Here is a 19,481-nt window from a genome sequence, read left to right on the forward strand (position 1 = left end):
TTCAGATCTGCAAGGGGAATCCAGCCTTGGACAACCAAGAAAGCAAACAGTCCAGCGGTCAAATCCTGTTGAGGCCAGAATGAAATATGATTGTCAGCAGAGCAGCAAAATAAACAAGCACCCTGGCCTGCCAAGACTTATGGCCCTGGGTGCAAATACACAATCACAAAAGGGCTTAATGCTCAATAAATGATTAATTTTTTGGAATGATCGCATACAGTGGAGGCTGCTCCTTAAGGGCAAATGGGGCTGTGCCCCACCCACCTCAGTCTGCACTCAGCAGCCTCCAGCTGTCTGCCCTCTTGCTTATAATAAAAAATAGAAACCATACATGTTCTGGTTAAAACACAGTGATCCGTCTTGGAACCCTTGCCCTGTATCTCTGTATCTTTGCTTTTGAAAATGTTTTTGTAGAACTGCCAAGGAAATTAAAAAACATTTTCATGTATGCGACAACGGTGGCAAGAGTCTTAATAGCACAAGGATGGAAGAATGAGGAAATCCCGACTAAAGAACTGTGGCAAGAGAAGTCAATGGACTATGCGGAATCGACACATAAACTACGTGACAAGGATAACTGTGACTTTAAAGAAGAATGGGAACTTTTTTGAAGTATTTAAAGAAACAACAAAATGAACTGGACTCCTTGGCAGGTTTTGAATAAACACTCACACATTCTTTATTGGCAACATACAGATAGATAAATTGAGGATATTTACCATTTTATAACATGCAGAGAATAACATGTGCTGAGAAACCAGAGAGAGGAGCTGAGGGAAGTCTAGGGGGGTGAGGAGGGGTTTCTTTTTTTAGGGGGGAGGGGGAATGGAAGGGGGAAATGTGGATGATGTATTTTTGTTAAATTATTATTTTGAAATCCCTAATAAAAAATATTTTAAAAAAAGAAAAGAAAATGTGTTTGTGGGTCGTTGGACCGAAATAAAGAGTATTGTTGTTGCATATTCAGTCCGGAGAGTTACCATGGCTGTCAGCACTTCCTTGGGAGCTGTTGCTCCTTGTAGAACACATCAGGTAGGAGGAGGAGGACAAAATTAGAATTCATAGAACTTGTTGGAGGTTTTTAAGCAGAAGTTGAGTGGCCATCTGTCTTGGATGCTTCAGCTGAGATTCCTGCATTGCACAGGATTGCAACAGATAACCCTTGGGATTCCTTCCAGCTCTACGATTCTGTCATTCTGCCTGTCATCGGCTCTGGCCATTGATGGTATAGTATAAATAATAGGTTGGTGGGGCTAATCCTGTGACCAGGAATTTAAGGTGCTGCGGATCTCCATTGGTGCTAAGCCCCCAACCCTGGCTCAGCCAACAATATGCCGATGTACGTAACTTGCTCAGCTGGCTGAGCCAAAGCCAGGGTCAATTTCCAAAAAGAAATTAGCAGAGCTGGGGGGTTTAGGTTTAATCTTAAGCCCATTCAGCTCAGTCCTGCCACCTGGCAACACGGTGTAGAGCTGAGTGACAGTGGAAAGGACTCCTGTAAAAGGTGATGGATTCTCCTTCATTGGGAGTTTCTATACAGAGGTTAGATGGCCATCTGTCAGGGATTTTTTTAGCTGTGACTCCTGCAATGGGGGGGTTGGACCAGATGAGCCTTGGAGTGCCTTCCAACTCCACAATCCTATGATTCTATGGAAATGTCAGTAGCATGAGGGCCCACAAAGACTGATTGGTTCCCCAGGCTCTTTACTAAACGGCTATACACACCCACCTGGCACTCCAGATCTGGGAGGACAAAACCAAACAGCACAGTCCTAATGGGAGAGATGGAAAGCAGGGGCCCATTCCATCAGCACTGCTGAAAGAACAGCTCCATTGAGCTCCCCCTGAAATATTTCCATAGCAGCAAGTCTAATGTGCCTGGGTAGATTTTCCTGTTTCTTTCTCTATATCCGTTCTTCGTTTTCACTGCATCTTTTAAAACATAAGCCTACAAAACAGGCTGTCTCATAGGAGCCAACTTCTAGGGGCTACGAGGGCTGAGCCCCTGCAAAGTTGATGGGCATTCCCATTCAAATGGTGCATGAGCACTGCATCATGTGAGCGATTATGCAGGGCGGGGATCACCTGGCATTGGGAGTCAGCTCTGTAACAGCCAGCAGTATTGGTTACCCAATTCGAAGGGAGGAATCCTAGCAATGCAGTTAGAGGCGTGGTCCCGAGGTCTATAAAAGCTTGTGCATTTCTAGCTGAAGCACTGAAAGCTTGGGCGGACGACAGATAGGGACGTTGCCAGCCAAGAAGTATGGGAAAGTTTCCAAGACTGGTGAGCATTGCTTGCTTGGTAATAGGGAGTAAAACAATCCTCTCTATCTGGTACTTTAACACAAAATCCAGAGTCTGTACCCTTTGCAACTGGTATGGGTGGGGAGGTGTAATCAAAGACTCATTACCATTTCTGCAACAAGGTCCCTCCAAGTCTCTCTCTCCAGCCATCCAATCAGCATGAAAAGGCAACTTTTTAGCCACTGAAGTCTTCTCGTACTTGGTGCTGATGTGTGCTTGGCGATGAGTGAAAGGAGGTGAGTCAGCTGCTGAGGATTGGCTCCTGGGGTCACTCTGGAGAAGGTGCACAGGAGGAACACCAAGGAGGAATTATTTTGTATGCTCCCATACTAGGCACTTAGAAACACTAGAAACACAATTTTCACAGGAAAGATGGGCAAGCTACATATGTTACATACAACAGACTTTAAGGAAAACATGATTTAAGTCTCTTTGAAAGAAGATCTTGGAGCGTCCCAAATCATGTGCCCATGTATGTGCACAGAAGATAGTAGATCTAGCTGAAAAGCAAGACATGGAGAGCCACACTGTTCTTTGTAATGCATCTCTAATTATTATTACTGTATGATTGTCAGATTATTGTATAATCTTGGGAGGAGACATGGCTTTGACTATAATGAAGGGACCCTGAGCTTCTGAATTTGCTGCCACTCTACTTTGTGGGTATGTCAGAATGGTGGCTGGTTGAGTCAACCCCTCTTCTCATTAAATGCATCCTCTCTCTTTCATCCCCTCAGCTTCTTCTGACTGTCCTGGTTCTCCCAGCATATGGTAAGTGAGTGAATGTTGTCTGTCTTAGAACTTCTCCTGACAACCAGCTTCTGGAGCACGCATGCGGATTTTCTTCCACAAAGCTTATGATTTAGGAGAAACTGGGACCTCTTGGAATGTTGATGCTCTGAACCCTTCAATGTAGGTTTGGGCTATATATGTGTGTATAAATAAGCCATATATCTTAGCGGCAGCTAAAAAAGCCAATGCAATTCTTGGCTGCATCAATAGGAGTATAGCATCTAGATCAAGGGAAGAAATAGTGCCACTGTATTCTGCTCTGGTCAGACCTCACCTGGAGTACTGTGTCCAGTTCTGGGCACCACAGTTCAAGAAGGACACTGACAAACTGGAACGTGTCCAGAGGAGGGCAACCAAAATGGTCAAAGGCCTGGAAACGATGCCTTATGAGGAACGGCTAAGGGAGCTGGGCATGTTTAGCCTGGAGAAGAGGAGGTTAAGGGGTGATATGATAGCCATGTTCAAATATATAAAAGGATGTCACATAGAGGAGGGAGAAAGGTTGTTTTCTTCTGCTCCAGAGAAGCGGACATGGAGCAATGGATCCAAACTACAAGAAAGAAGATTCCACCTAAACATTAGGAAGAACTTCCTGACAGTAAGAGCTGTTCGACAGTGGAATTTGCTGCCAAGGAGTGTGGGGGAGTCTCCTTCTTTGGAGGTCTTTAAGCAGAGGCTTGACAACCATATGTCAGGAGTGCTCTGATGGTGTTTCCTGCTTGGCAGGGGGTTGGACTCGATGGCCCTTGTGGTCTCTTCCAATTCTATGATTCTATGATTCTATATCATAAAGACACCATTGTCTCCACTTTGCCTCATTTCCAAAGGGAAACACAGGCTGTGTGTAAGCGCACCTGGAACCCCTAGAATCTCACACTGCTGTCGAGACTGGCGTCTCGTGTAACAGCATTCTGGGAACAGTAGTACAGTAGTCATTGTTATAACTGCAATAAAGTAAAATGGGTATGTTTAACTGTTACATGCCACCCCCGTCTATGAATGGTGATGTCAGGCGTCAGGGAATCCGATTCCCCCAAGGAAGGCTGCTATGAATAGATAGACAAGGAAAGTTCTTACCAATGTTTTTTATTCAATATTCACAGAGAGAGGCTTAGAAATGCAGCCTCTTGGAGTAATGGCGTTGCTCCGAGTAATCTCCACCCCCCCTTCTCTCCTCACTCGTCAACAGCACCACCCACCTTACAGTGGCCTCTTATGGCCATTTGCCTCCAAGTCCTTTGCTCTCCTACTTTCAATGCCCGCTGGGTTCTGGGAGAAGGGGGGTCTGGAATACGTTTCTGAGCACAATTCAAAGTGTTGGTGCTGACCTTTAAAGCCCTAAATGGCCTTGGTCCAGTATACCTTCAGGAGCATCTCCACTCCCATTGTTCTGCCCGGACACTGAGGTTCAGTGCCAAGGGCCTTCTGGTGGTTCCCCCGCTGCGAGAAGCCAAGTTACAGGGAACCAGGCAGAGGGCCTTTCAGTAGTGGCACCCGCCCTGTGGAACACCTTCCCATCAGATGTCAAAGAAAAGAACAACTACCACACTTTTAGGAGACATCTGAAGACAGCCCTGTTTAGGGAGCTTTTAATGTTTAACAGACCACTGTATTAACAGACCACTTTGTTGGAAGCCACCCAGAGTGGCTGGGGAAACCCAGTCAGATGGGCGGGGTATAAATTATTATTATTATTATTATTATTATTATTATTATTATTATTATTATTATTAGTGATAACGTGTGAGCCAGCTGCTCCAGCTCTGCCTCCCGCTCCTCTTCTCCCATTATTTCCCAACTTTGCCCCTCATCTTCCTCTGAGCTGTGACCTCCCACAGCCCACTGCTGTCAATCTATACTGTTTTCCTCTTCTCTGAAAGGTTCAGGTTAGGGAGGCAGTCTCCACCATTCCTCCTCTGCCCTGACAGGTGAGAGACTCCAGGGGTTCATTCATTTACCCAGTGTTTGGTTTCCTTGGAATGAAGGTCAGCAGAGTGTGTGGTGTCTTTGGGATATATGGTTTTATTTAAACATATATAACAACCTGAGCATAGGGTAGAAGGGCTCACGGCATTAACACCCCAAGGGATCGCTTCTCCATTAGGTTTCCTGGGGAGCCTCAAGTCCAGCTTAGGTTCAACATATTTCTCTGTGCCTAGTGCTTCCAGAATCTCTATTTTAGCTTTCACACACCGCAGCTCACAAAACCGGCCCCGCTTAGGCATATTGTTTTTCACATGGGACGAGGGCCACCCATTTCCCTCTATCGCAACAGAGCAACTTCTTTGGATATGCTGAATTGCAGCACTTAACTAGCCAGACCAGAGCCATTACCTGGACAAAGAAACTGGTTTAGCAGACTTCCTCTTACACATTCTTGGAGGGGACCCAAGATTCCATGACAGCTCCCCAAACTCATAGCAGTATAATATCCCGTAAACACCCAGATGTCAGGGACGGGCGAAATGCTGGCAAGTGTGCACTGGGGGAAAGAGTCTGACTCAGGAGAGGGGAGCAGTGATTTGTGGGAACTTGTACCCAGCCAGGAGGCAGGGGGAGCTTCAGAGCTGGAGGGTGAAGCACAGGATAGATCAGAAGAGGAGGAAGAGGCAGGTCAGGCAAATGAAGGGTCAGGTGCATCCTCGACCTCTCCTGCACCATTGTCTCCTAGAACAAAGAGCAGATTGAAGAGGGAATAGCAGAGGCAGCTTCTACTCAGGTACAGTCTCTGGCTATGTGTGTACAGCCCATCAGGGGAAGATACATAAGCTGGTGAAGGGGGCTAGCTGCACCTATTACTGCAAGCATTCTATAGAGCAGCACAGACCAGGGCATAGATGCCTGGGTCGGCAAACTATGGTCCATGGGACGGATCTGGCCCAATTGCCCTCAGGATCTGGCCCGTGGACATTCCATAGATCGGCGATTCTGTTTGTTAATTTTTCCCCATAATTTTTTTCCCAGGGCCATCATTTTTTGGGTGCCATTCCCCCCCCCTTGCACACCACGGTGCCTCCTCCCTCCCTCCTCGTGCCTTCTCCCCACCCTTCTCCCCGCCCTGCATAGTGGAGAAAGGGGGTTGGGCTGAGCTGGCTGAGTGCAACTTTGGGCATCGCCACTCCAGAGCCAGCCAGCCCTCATTCCCCTGCAGCTGCCAACAGCCTCTGCCGCTCGCAAGGGCAGGCACAGGAGCCGTGGTTGGCAAAACGCGTCACCAACAGCAGCAGCACAGGTAGGCAGGGGGAGGGGAGGGGCTGGGGGAGAGGGGGAGAGAGAGAATCCCCATCCGCCAACTGCGTGGTCCAGCCCGCCCCAAGGTCTGGGGGACGGTGAACCAGCCCCCTGCCTTACACTAAAAACTAAAGTTGTAGAAACTACAGAAAAGTGTCTGCTTTTGCAATAAAGAGTTCATCATCTGCTGTGTGCATTCCTTTGGCTGGGGATCATCTGTGACTAAAGTCAAAAGATGCTACAGAGGAGTGTTGGCCATGCCAGAGCGTCTCGGAGAGAAGGGGGTGGCGCAAAATATTAACTTGCTATGCACCTAGATCGGTGGTCTCTCATTTGGGAACTGACCAGACCTCAACCTGTTTGGCTTCGCCAAAGTGGTGGCTTTGTGTGCCTTCACACCATACCCTGAGACCACACCTGCATTGTCAGGAACATTTAGTGAATTCAAAGACCTTTTCATTGCTACTTATTTCCACTCAAAAAACTTCCCATTCTCCAAAAGTATACCCAGAGTAAAGGGCCATGAATAGTTTCTCTCCATCTCATCTCAGCTTCAACTTGCACGACTCGTTGGTTCGACCGGGATGACCCTTCTGGAGTGGGTGACTTTGAAACTCTTGCTGACCTGAGGAGGGAATATCCCTAAACCCACTGGAATTGAAACTCAGACTGTGGAGGGAACCCCAGCGTCCAGCACTGGATAGATCTTTCATCCGTGAGTGGTGCCAGAAATGAAGAATCATCCTTGGGAGGGGAGGGGAAATTTAACTATTTTTCTCCTTGCCATGGACCCAAGAAAAATAGATTCTTTGAAGCTGCTCTTTGTATTTCAAAGGAAGGTTCTGATGGATCCCAGGTTCTGTTGGATCCCAGTTTAGTGCAGATTATCTCTCTACAACTTCTTCTCTCTTTCATGGTCACAGTTTGGTGAGTCAGAATGCTTCTCTCATTCTCTTTCTCTCCCCACTAGGTTTAACCCTAAAGAAGGATTTGCTTGTGTGAATAAGGAGCAGAAGTATTCCTGCTTGGATTACAAAGTCCGCTTCACCTGTCCCTCGAACTTCTGCTCAGGTGAGTCAACCAGGACATCTTGTGGTGAGATGGGGGAATGCTCTTCAGCCACTTAAGCTATGTCTGTATAACACCAAACCAATTGCTCAAAAGTGAACTGTCTTTCACTTTTATAGTATATAAGAGGGGTTACTGGCATGGAACTCGCAGTGTGCTCAAAAAAGGTCTCAATAAATATGCCTCCAAGAATCCACAGTGTGCAAGAGAGCTGCTTCCTCTGCCTGCTCACTTTGGCTGCATTTACACAAGAGTTTATTCCGTTTCCCTGACATTTCTGCCATTATTAATTTTCGCATTGTACTTGAACTTTCACAAGGCATAAAAACCAGAAACATAGTAGAATATAGCACAAGTTTAGTGCTCATCCCCCCCCCCCAAAAAAAGGGCTTCTTCTGGAAGCAAATAATACAGAAATGAGCAGTAAAGTGGCTTTTACATCTTATGAAACCTCAAATGCAAGGTGGAAATTAACAGTTAGGGAAACAGTCTGGAAAACAGAACAAACGTCCATGTAATAGCAGCCTAAGTCCTGCTCAAAACAGACCCCTTTGAAATGAATGGCCCTGAGCTAGTCATCATGACTATTACCTTTAGTGGGTCTACTCTGAGTAGGACTGACATTGGCTACAACACTCAAAACAGGACACCCACCATCCCACTTCTTCTGAGCTGAAGAGCGCTGCAAAGTGCTTCTCTTGGGGAGCAATCCATTTCACACCTGGAAGCTGACCTGGGGCTGTCAGCTGACTCTTGCTTTGACACTGGAGACAAGATAGCATCTGGTGAGGGAGAATGGCAGCATCCTTGATCAGCAGGTGCAAGATGGGCAGGGCAGGACTTAACACCTCTATTTTTCAGCAGAGGGCAATGGTTGGATTTTGCTGCTGTTGCTTCTGCCTGGAGCAAGAGTGGCCTCGCTCCACCCAAAGGAGCCCCAGTCCTCTGTGTTTGTATGTGGAGTCACATTTTCCTCCTGATAAAATATTGCAACCTGAGCGTATGGGGGCAGGGCTGGGAAATATACCAGCCCTGCTATTTTAGGGAACTATTGCCTGTGGTTGTGGAAGAACAAGCGTGCCCGTGTTGCACAACCAAACATTTGCTCCCGCAGTTCCTTTTTCCTTTTCCTCGTGCCCTTGTAATGTAGCAAGAAAGGAGCAAACGTGACAGTCTGTGTGTAACAGGCCTCACAATGCCTCTGCGGTAACAGAGGACAACCCCCTTTATTCCCCTGCTGAATCCCCCAGTCAAGCAGGACTGGAACCAATAGGGAACGTAAGCAGCTGACTGGTACTGAGTCAGACCCTTGATCCATCTAACTCAATATTGTTTGCACCAGCTGCCAGCAACTCTCCAGGGTTTCAGACAGACCTGGAGATGCTGAGAATCGAACCAGTGACCTTTCGCATGCAGGGCAGGTGCCCTGCCACTCAGCTACGCTTGCACAGCTCCTGTAAGGCTGATATCAGAAGATGGCATTGTTGGGCCCTTGCTGAAGCCCACCACACTGCAAGGGCCTCCGTCTCCCTGCTGATTCCCCTCTGTGCTGCCACTTCCCGTCCACCTGCCCTGCTTGAACCAGCAAGGAGTGATAAGGATGGATCTAGCAGCACAGGTTGGACCTTGGCTAGGATGAGCAAAAGCCACGGGGGCTTGGAAGGGCCCCTCACAGGCTCAACGGGTAAGTGAATGACCTGGGACACTGCTGAGCAAGTGGGTCCACTCAAAGAGCAGGGTGGCACTGAGAATGGTGTTTCTGCTTGCCTTTGGAAGAGCTGGGCATGGGCAAAGGGCTGCAGCATCTGCACTGCTTGCAAAAGGCCCCAGGTTCAGGCCCTCGCATTTCCAGGTACGGTTGGGAAAGACTTGGAGAGCAGCTGCCAGTCAGTGCACGCACTACTGGGCTTCATGGAGTGATGGTCTGACTCAGTATCAGGCAGCTTCCTGTGTTCCTATGTTCCATCTTTCTTGTCCTCCCATACCTGCAACAAACACTCATTTAAGTCTTGCCTTGCCTTTCCCCCTTCTTTAGGATGCACAACTCGCTGGTTTGATCGGGATAATCCATCTGGAAAGGGAGACTATGAACTCCTTTCCAATCTGCGGAGCGAATATCCTGGTGGGATTTGTGACGAGCCCCTTGCCATCAACGTACAGACTGTGGACGGGAGACCTGCAGTGAAGACAGGGCAAAAGTTCTCAGTGTGAGAAGACACTTTTGTTGATGGCTGTGATTTTTTTAAAGATGCCAGATCAGACCATGCACTTGTGCTCTTGCTCAGAGATGTATTTTTCTAAAATCCTTGTGATACGTAATTTCTTCTCTTTCTAAAGGTGGGCATGGATTCCAGAGCTGAGCAGGGATCATATAGCCCCCGGAGCCTTGATTAAATTCTACCACTTATTGGTTCCAGGACTTGAGAAGTGTCTAGCACCCACAAGCTCGTAACAATACTCAACTAAGATGGGCACAATCATATCTGTAACTGTCATTCCATACAGCACAACTTTTTATCCCTCCCTTATGCAGGTATGACACTACTAGAGGCTTTGCCTGTGTCAACAATGAGCAAGTACCTGGTCAGTCCTGCCTAGATTACGTGGTCCAATTCACTTGCCCAGAATCCTTCTGTTCCGGTGAGTGCTGCTATCATAGCTGTCAACTTTTCCCTTTTCTTGCGCGGAGTAAGGGAATTTCCCTTAAAAAAAGGAAAACGTTGACAGCTATGGCTGCTATGTATTGATGGGATGTTCTCAGTGGGGATGGGGGTTCTTACCTAGAGGTGGAGGAGCTATTTTGTGATTCGCCTCAGGTGCCAATCTATCATAAAGACACCATAGTCTCACAAAGCCAGCCCCACTAAGGCCCATTCTTCTCCCCACGGGAAAAGGCCCAACCACTTCCTTCTATGGCAAGAGAACAACTTCTTTGGATATGCTAAATCATGGTACAGTGGTACCTCTGATTATGAACTTAATTTGTTCCGGAGGTCCGTTCTTAACCTCAAACCGTTCTTAACCTGAGGTACCACTTTAGCTAATGGGGCCTCCCACTGCTGCTGCGCTGCCAGCATGCGATTTCCATTCTCATCCTGAGGTAAAGTTCTTAACCTGAGGTACTACTTCCGGGTTAGCGGAGTCTGTAACCTGAAGTGTTTGTAACCTGAGGTGTTTGTAACCCGAGGTACCACTGTACTTAACTAGCCAGCCAGAGCCATTTCCTTGACAAAGGAACTGGCATGGCAGGCTTCCTCTTATACATTCTTCCCTGGCAGGTTTGGAAGGGACCCAGGGTTTCATCCAGTCTGACCCCCTGCTCACCAAACACAAAACGGTATAATGCCCAATAAACACCCAGCTCATAGCTGTACATCTTGAATGAAGTGGAAAGATGGTAGGATGGAGTGCAGGCCATTCCAGAGCATCTCAGGAAGAAGGGGGTGCTGACACAATATCAGCTTGCAATGCACCTACATAAATGGTTTCTCATCCAAGAACTAAAGAGACCTGGTCCTGTTTGGCGTCACCATTTTGTGCCTTCACACCATACCCTGGGACCACACTTGCATCATCAGACACATTATGTGATTTCAAATACCTTTTCATTATTGTTCCTTATTTCCACTCAAAAAACTCCCTTTTCTCCAAAAGTGTATCCGGAGTAAAGCGTCATGAATAGTTTCTCTCCGTCTCACCTCAGCTTCAACTTGCACGACTCGTTGGTTCGACCGGGACAACCCTTCAGGACTGGGTGACTTTGAAACTCTTGCTGACCTGAGGAGGGAATATCCCACAGACATTTGCCCTGAACCCATTGGAATTGAAGCTCAGACCATGGAGGGAACCCCAGCCTCCAGCACTGGGCAGATCTTTCATCCGTGAGTGGTGCCAGGACAGCATTAGGGAATTAATTATTACTGAGCAGCATTCCAATGTTTCTGTTATGTGTCAGTTGGCCCAACTAGGAATGTGGGAGGAATCTGTTGGAAGCAGATTATCCAGTGGATTTTCTTCCATCTGCCTATAGACTCTTGCTTTGAATGCTGTGTGCTAGGGGTCACCAAGCTTTTTGGACCTGGTGGCACATTTGAGAGAGTGTTGAGGATACCATGGGTGGGTGGCATAAGACAACATGGCTGTCATGGGGAGCATGCCATAGAGAGATGCAGTCATTGTGGATTTGCCACCCTCGCTCATGGGCAATGTCACACTTACCATGAAAAGTCATCTATGTCTTGCTGGTCCTGATTTCCGAAATCAGGACCCTTTGCCAAAATGAGAACAACCATCTGGACTTGCACCCATCTCCTGTACCAGTGGTTCTCAACCTGTGGGTCCCCAAATGTTGTTGGACTACAACTCCCATCATCCCTGAGCTCTGGTCTTGCTAGCTAGGGGTGATGGGAGTTGTAGTTCAACATCTGGGAACCCACAGGTTGAGAAAGGCTGCCCTATACTTTCATCTTAAAATTTTACCTCGCTCCCTTCCCAACCCCATTGTGATTTATTTATGGTGTTGGAAATCTGTACGGATCAAACTGCGGTTCTCGGGATACATTGGGGGTAGGTGTGCAGCCATAGATTAGCTTGAGCATTGTGTTTCAACACAAGAACACTTTCTGAATAGAACACACATTTATGAAATAATGTGTTGCAGTCAGAAAGGACTTGTTTTTGCACAGCTGGTTCTTCCTGCCTCAGTGCAGAACCTTACATTTGTCCCTATTGAAATTTATTTTGTTAGCTTGGGCCCAGTTCTCCAATCTGTTAAGGTCATCTTGAATCCCGATTCTGTCTTCTGTGGCAGTAGCTACCCCTCCCAGTTTGGTATCATCTGAAGACAGGATGAGCATCCTCTCAATTACTTCATCCAAGTCATTCATAATGGCATTGAACAACAATGGGGCCAGGACAGAACCCTGTGGCACCCCACTTGTCACTTTTTTCCAGAATGATGAAGAACCATTGGAGAGCACTCTTTGGGTTCGGTCAGTCAACCAGCTACAAATCCACTTCACAGTTACCTCTCCAGCCCACATCTTGCCACAGCTTCTCTGCAAGAATAGGGGACTTTGTGAAAAGCTTTAATGAAATCAAGAGTAGATATGGTTAGAATTGCAACCATATATGGCTTTGTGCAGGCATGTCCAAAGTCCATTTTGGGGGCCTAATCCAGTCCACTGGTCAGTCTAATCCAGCCTCTGTGGCAGTTTATTTCCTGGGGTAAAATCCTGAAGCTCAACAACTTCAATCCTAAAAAAAGGTTAACAACTTCGGTCGGCCCTCAAAGCCCTTCACTTCATCAAATCTGGCCCCCTTTGAAAAAAGGTTGGACACCACTGACTTTGTGATAAGTCACTTGATTGACTTTGTCATCAAGGTGCCAAAGGACACCTTACTGTACAAGTTTAACGGAGCTACCCTCCCAAAATTCATTAACTTTGAAAACAAGCATGTAAAGAAAGCAACCGATTTGTAAATATTTGTTGATGGCTAAGTATACATACATTTTCACATCAGCAGACTACAAAACAGAAGGCACTTTATCAAAGTAAAGCAAGTGCAGTGGAATGGAAAACACCAGGAGAATGTATGACTGAATATCAGAATGGGTTAAGACACCCAGCAGATCCCTAGCCGTTAGTCATACAGATATCGATGACTCCTACCCAAATTAGCACGTGCAATATTCCATTGCATGTGTGATTCAGTGAAAGCGTTGCTGCAAAACGTAGTTGTGAAGCAATAACAATGGGTGTGATTTCAAATTGCTCTGATTGTTTTACATGAAAGAATACATACATGTGGCAATCAGTTCTGTTGTTGCATCTCTTCTTCCCTAGTAACACAGGGAGAGTAAAGAAGCACCGTCTGAATGAATGAAAGAACTCCTGGCTTGATCCCATCAAGGCCAAAGAAGACATGACACTTATTGCATGGATGTTATTTTAGTGTGTTTCTTAACATTACATAGCTTGTTATGTAAATGGGGAGGCACGATCAGCCTTGGTAGGGGAGGGGAACTTTAACTCTTTCTCTCCTTGCCATGGACCCAAGAAAAATAGATTCTTCAAAGCTGCTCTTTGTATTTCAAAGGAAAGTTCTGTTGGATCCCAGTTTAGTGCAGATTATCTCTCTACAACTTCTTCTCTCTTTCCTGGTCACAGTTTGGTGAGTCAGATTGCTACTGTCGTTCTCTTTCTCTCCCCACTAGGTTTAACCCTAAAGAAGGATTTGCTTGTGTGAATAAGGAGCAGAAGTATTTCTGCTTGGATTACAAAGTCCGCTTCACCTGTCCCTCGAACTTCTGCTCAGGTGAGTCAACCAGGACATCTTGTGGTGAGATGGGGGAATGATCTCCAACCAAATCATAATAAGCCATGCCTGTATAACACCAAAACAATAGCTCATAAATTAAAAGCAGGAGTCTTTAGTTTATATATGAGGTGTTGCTGACATGGAACCCACAGTGTGCTGCTCCTTTGTTAAGCATATCCCCTTAAACATACCCACATCTCATAGGATGGCAGTGGTTGTATTAAAAAAAGAAGGCTGCGTTCACACAATAATTTTTTCCATTTTCCGTAATTGTATATTTGCACATCGTATCAGAAGGTTGGCAGTTCGAATCCCTTGGACGGGGTGAGCTCCCGTTGCTCGGTCCCAGCTCCTGCCAACCTAGAAGTTTGAAAGCACGTCAAAGTGCAAGTAGATAAATAGGTAGCGCTCCAGCGGGAAGGTAAACGGCGTTTCCGTGTGCTGCTCTGGTTCGCCAGAAGCGGCTTAGTCATGCTGGCCACATGACCCGGAAGCTGTACGCCAGCTCCCTCGGCCAATAAAGCGAGATGAGCACTGCAACCCCAGAGTCGGCCACAACTGGACCTAATGGTCAGGGGTCCCTTTACCTTTACCTATCTGAGCATTCACATGACATAATTTAGTGCCCAAATGTCTTGGGCCATCCAGCTGCTCCACATTTTACTAAGGGCAAAGGAGCAGGTGTTCCTCTTCCCTGCAACCCACTTCTGCACTAGTGGCAAGATAGTATCCTGCACTGCTGGAGGGTAGTGGTAGCAGCAAGCTAGGTCAGGAGATGGAGGACAGACACTGTGGGTGCTACATCTATCCTTCAGCAGATAACAATGCCTGGGGGGTTCACTATTGGGCTTCAAGGAGCGATGGTCTGACTCAGTATCAGGCAGCTTCCTATGTTCCTATGTTCCAATTTTCTTGTCTTCCCATACCTGCAAACAACACTCATTTGCATTTTGCCTTGCCTTTTCCCCTTCTTTAGGATGCACAACTCGCTGGTTTGATCGGGATAATCCATCTGGAAAGGGAGACTATGAACTCCTTTCCAATCTGCGGAGCGAATATCCTGGTGGGATTTGTGACGAGCCCCTTGCCATCAACGTACAGACTGTGGACGGGAGACCTGCAGTGAAGACAGGGCAAAAGTTCTCAGTGTAAGAAGACACTTTTGTGATGGTTGTGAACTTTTTTTACAGGTGTCAGATAGGGTTTCATGTATTGCACTCTAGCTTAGAAATGGGGAACCTCTATCTAGACCAGGCACCCCCAGACTCAGCCCTCCAGATGTTTTGGGACTACAACTCCCATCACACCTAGCTAACAGGACCAGTGGTCAGGGATGATGGGAGTTGTAGTCCCAAAACATCTGGAGGGCTGAGTTTGGGGGTGCCTGATCTAGACTGTCAAATGTGACTCTCCAGGCCTCTCAATCTGGCCCTTGGAACTCTCCCCAGCCACAACCTTCACCATCCCTGCTTCACACCCTCTTTGAGTGCTTTTGTCCAGTTTCCCTGGCTCCTTGAGCTGCAATGATAGCTCTTATTTAAGTGGATGGAAAGAGGTGTCCCTTGCCACAAGTGTCCATTCAGCATTGCATTTACCCTCGCCTTCTCTTATTTCTTTTGATGGTTTGTAACGGTTTCCTACCACTTTTTACATTGTGTTTTGCATATCATGTTGGGGCATACATGGAAGGTGATTAGTGAACAGCAACAATTAAAGAAATGTGTTTGTGCAGAGGAGACTCTGGCTTCTGCACCGTTGGCAAGAGTCTTGTCTATTGTGCTACTCATTTCGCCTCTCGCTCCGCCAGCCAGTGGCTTGTGGCTCACACCCTCCTTGCATATTTCTGCTGGCTGGGATGTATCTTTGCACTCTAATAATGCCTCTCGCTTGTCTGGGTGGAGATGCAGCGGGTGAAAAAACAAAGGGAAAATTTACTTCAGTTGCTTTGTTCAGTTGTTCTTCTGGCCCCCACCTACCAATAGCAAATGACTCCTGGAATTTTGCTCATAAGGGAATGTGTTTGTTTTTATTTGCTTTACTGATTAAATTGTGGTTTTCGTGTGTGTGTGTTTTAAATGTTGTGATGTATGGTTTCTTCGGTTTCCGAAGTGCAGAGATGAGTGTGGCTCCTGTTACATAGCCAAAACTAAATTAAACATGGATGGCTCAGTTGGTTAGACTGTGGAGTTGATAATGCCAAGGTTGCAGGTTCGACCCCCGTATGGGACAGCTGCATATTCCTGCCTTGCAGAGGGTTGGACTAGATGATCCTCGGGGTCCCTTCCAACTCTACAGTTCTATGATTACTAAATTAAACTAGGGCCAGGGCCTTTGCAGTATAGGTGGAACGCTCTGTCACAAGAGACCAGGGCCCTGCGGGATTTGACATCTTTCCACAGGACCTGCAAGACAGAGCTGTTCCACCTGGCCTTTGGTTTGGACTCAGTCTGACCCTTATGTTTCCCTCCTCTTATGGTTTTGATTTATGGGCTACTGTTAAAATGAGGCTGCATTTTAAATTCTATTTTAACCCATATTTTAACCCGTATTTTAATTAACTGTTCCCCCCCTTCCTATTACGTTTTATTGTAATTTTATTGGTGTTAGCCACCCTGAGCCCGGTTCTGGCCGGGGAGGGCGGGGTATAAATAAAATGTTGTTGTTGTTGTTGTTGTTAAATTAAGATATGGAAAATAACACCTGTAACATGCAATTTCATACAGAGTGCTTCCCCCCCCCCCACACCTGCTGTTATTCAGGTATGACCCTACTCAAGGCTTTGCCTGCGTCAATGATGATCAAAAACCTGGTCGGTCCTGCCATGATTACAGGGTCCAGTTCACATGCCCAGGATCCTTCTGTTCTGGTGAGTGCCACTATGAGTTGATAGGATATTCTCTACTGGGAGGGAGTGGGCAGTGGGGATGGCAGACCTCCTTAATGATTGTTTTGCTAAATAATAATAATAATTTATTATTTATATCCCGCCCACCTGGCTGGGTTTCCCCAGCCACTCTGGGCGGCTTCCAACAAAGTATTAAAATACAGTGGTCTGTTAAACATTAGAAGCTTCCCTAAACAGGGCTGCCTTCAGATGTCTTCTAAAAGTCTGGTAGTTGTTCTTCTCTTTGACATCTGGTGGGAGGGCGTTCCACAGGATGGGTGCCACTACCAAGAAGGCCCTGTGCCTGGCTCCCTGTAACTTGGCTTCTCACAGTGAGGGAACCAACAGAAGGCCATCAGTGCTGGACCTCAGTGCCCGGGCAGAACGATGGGTGTGGAGACGCTCCTTCAGGTATACTGGACCGAGGCCATTTAGTGCTTTAAAGGTCAGCAACAACACTTTGAATTGTGCTTGGAAACATACTGGAAGCCAATGTAGATCTTTCAAGACCGGTGTTATGTGGTCTCGGCGGCCACTCCCAGTCACCAGTAGGAGATGGTTCTTTTAAAATTAGATTCAGAAGCAATACAGACGCAAGTGGGTGAGAATGTTACAGATTTTATCCCAAAGAGCAAGCAAAATGTACATTACCAGATAGCACTTCGATCTGCTACTGAGAAGCCCTGAAGAAGTGGCAAAGTGACCTCCAGGTAGCTTTCGATGCACAGCACTGTGGCCAACAGCCTGTGGTGAACTTCTGACTGGCATGCCTCAAAACTAGATATTTTATAGATACTGTGTCCTGTTAGGGCTAATACAGGCTCAACTACCAGCTACAAAAAGGCAGGCCATACATCAAAGGCTTTTACTGCCCAGTGCCAACAGTCCACACATCAAAGACCTTCTTACAAAGGATAGCGAATGTAATAAAACATAACCAGAGACAGGAAGAGATGACCAGAGACAGGAAGAGTTGGCCATGTCAGATCACTTATCTCCTCGAAATTACAATAATCTTCCGCATTATCTGTACAATGATATATCTGTAAGTAAGTGATTAGTTTCAGCTTCCTGTGCGGGTGGGCTTTCTTTTGTGGTAAATATTTGATTTTTCTGAACATACAAATAACAAACATCAACATAAAACAGAACCACAAGACATCTGCTGTAGTAGTGTTCATTGTGAACGTATTGGAATAGTTTATACATTATAGTGGGGGGTTTAATCTTGCTATTTTTACCACCGTGAATAAATAAATTAATAAAATTCTGTCAATTTTTGAGCGTTTTAGTTGCCATAGGAATAGGCAACAGCCAGAAAAGGTAAGTTAAAATGTGCAAAGCTTTTAAATTATTATTTTTCATAAATGGTCTGTAATTACGTGTTTCTACGACACCCAAATATTTCATGGCTTGGTATACCTGTGTTGTCTATTTTGTTTATTTTTGTGATCTAAATTAAAGCACAGCATTTCTGATTTCTTTAGGCTAATCTGAAGGCCAGACCTTCTGGATCATTCTTGCCATGAGAGGCATCACCTGCTTTTCTTAATTGTTAATTCAATAAAATCTGTGTGTCGCCAGCAAACATTCCTATGCAGCATTGTGTGTGATTAATTTGGACTCCTGTTGTTTTAGGGTCATTTCTAATTACTTCAGCCAGTGGTTGCAAACAAAAAGTACACCCCCCCCACGCCCCGGGCATGAAAAAAATATGTGATCCTCAGGCTAGAAAAATTTCCCTCCTCTAGTCTGGGCTACTCCACCCTCAATTCTCTCTGCCCTACAACATTTTTCAGCCTCTTTAACTTCAGTGCTTCTTGTTCCTTTCCTCAACTCTCCCTCACAATACATTATAAACAGGCCATTCAGCAAATGCCAGCAAGTTCCACCTGAATCTCCTTCTCCTTCTCCTTTGTTAAAAGATCTCCAAAAGGTGTGTTATAGGCATTCTAATTCATGCTTGCACAAGGTTGCATTTAACTTTCCAAAATGCAGAACTGGAGAAAGTCAATTTGCACTTCCCAACTGAGTCTTTGCTGAGTCAACTATTTCCTTCTGTGGTGGGGAAGTGATCTGCAAAGCTTCACATTCTTGGGAGTCATGTGCAATTGTTACCGCTGTCTCATATTCTAGGTGTCTCCCTGACTATTTACCGGGGAAAACTGGGGGAGGGTCCCAGCTCAGTGGGCAGAGCAGATGCTTCAGGTACAAAAGCTACAGTTCCAGGCACCTATCTGAAATGCTGGGCAGCTGCTGCCACCAGTATGGACCACAGATTAGGAACCCCTTTCAACCACCTGAGGACAAAGGCCATTGATGGGCAGGGACAGAGGTAAAACTGGGAGAAGAAGAAGAAGAAGAAGAAGAAGAAGAAGAAGAAGAAGAAGAAGAAGAAGAAGAAGAAGAATTTGGATTTGATATCCCGCTTTATCACTACCCAAAGGAGTCTCAAAGCGGCTAACATTCTCCTTTTCCTTCCTCCCCCACAACAAACACTCTGTGAGGTGAGTGGGGCTGAGAGACTTCAGAGAAGTGTGACTAGCCCAAGGTCGCCCAGCAGCTGCATGTGGAGGAGCGGAGACGCGAACCCGGTTCCCCAGATTACGAATCTACCGCTCTTAACCACTACACCACACCGGCTCTGGGTATGATTCTTACATTTTACAGTAGCTACAGTCCAGCCTCACAAAAGAAGTTTATATGCACACACACGTCTCCATCCACCACCTAGGCAAGCATTATCACAGTTCAAAGACACATTTCACCCAAGCAAAACCACTTGAGGAGGGGAGGGGGCGTGAGGGGCGTGCCCACTGGGAGGGGGGCTTTCCTAGGCAAAGGCCCATGGGATGAAGAGAAAGGCCTGGACAGCTACATT

At 46.4% G+C, this 19,481-nt stretch overlaps 1 protein-coding gene across 1 annotated transcript; it reads left to right on the forward strand.

Annotated features, from left to right (window-relative positions):
• Window positions 1–1,331: 1,331 nt before the first annotated feature.
• LOC309375841 (uncharacterized protein) lies at window positions 1,332–18,188 on the forward strand (the record flags this gene model as incomplete). Its single annotated transcript, XM_081921759.1, has 11 exons — window positions 1,332–1,339; window positions 2,214–2,284; window positions 3,042–3,075; window positions 7,298–7,398; window positions 9,431–9,602; window positions 9,929–10,035; window positions 11,099–11,276; window positions 13,613–13,713; window positions 14,693–14,864; window positions 16,476–16,582; window positions 18,088–18,188. 11 exons carry the CDS (start codon window positions 1,332–1,334, stop codon window positions 18,090–18,092), a joined length of 1,056 nt encoding a protein of 351 aa, XP_081777885.1. The 3' UTR covers window positions 18,093–18,188.
• Window positions 18,189–19,481: the final 1,293 nt, after the last annotated feature.

This window comes from Podarcis melisellensis (genome assembly GCF_964234715.1).
Source record: "Podarcis melisellensis genome assembly, chromosome: 8".
Classification (NCBI taxonomy): Eukaryota; Metazoa; Chordata; class Lepidosauria; order Squamata; family Lacertidae; genus Podarcis; species Podarcis melisellensis.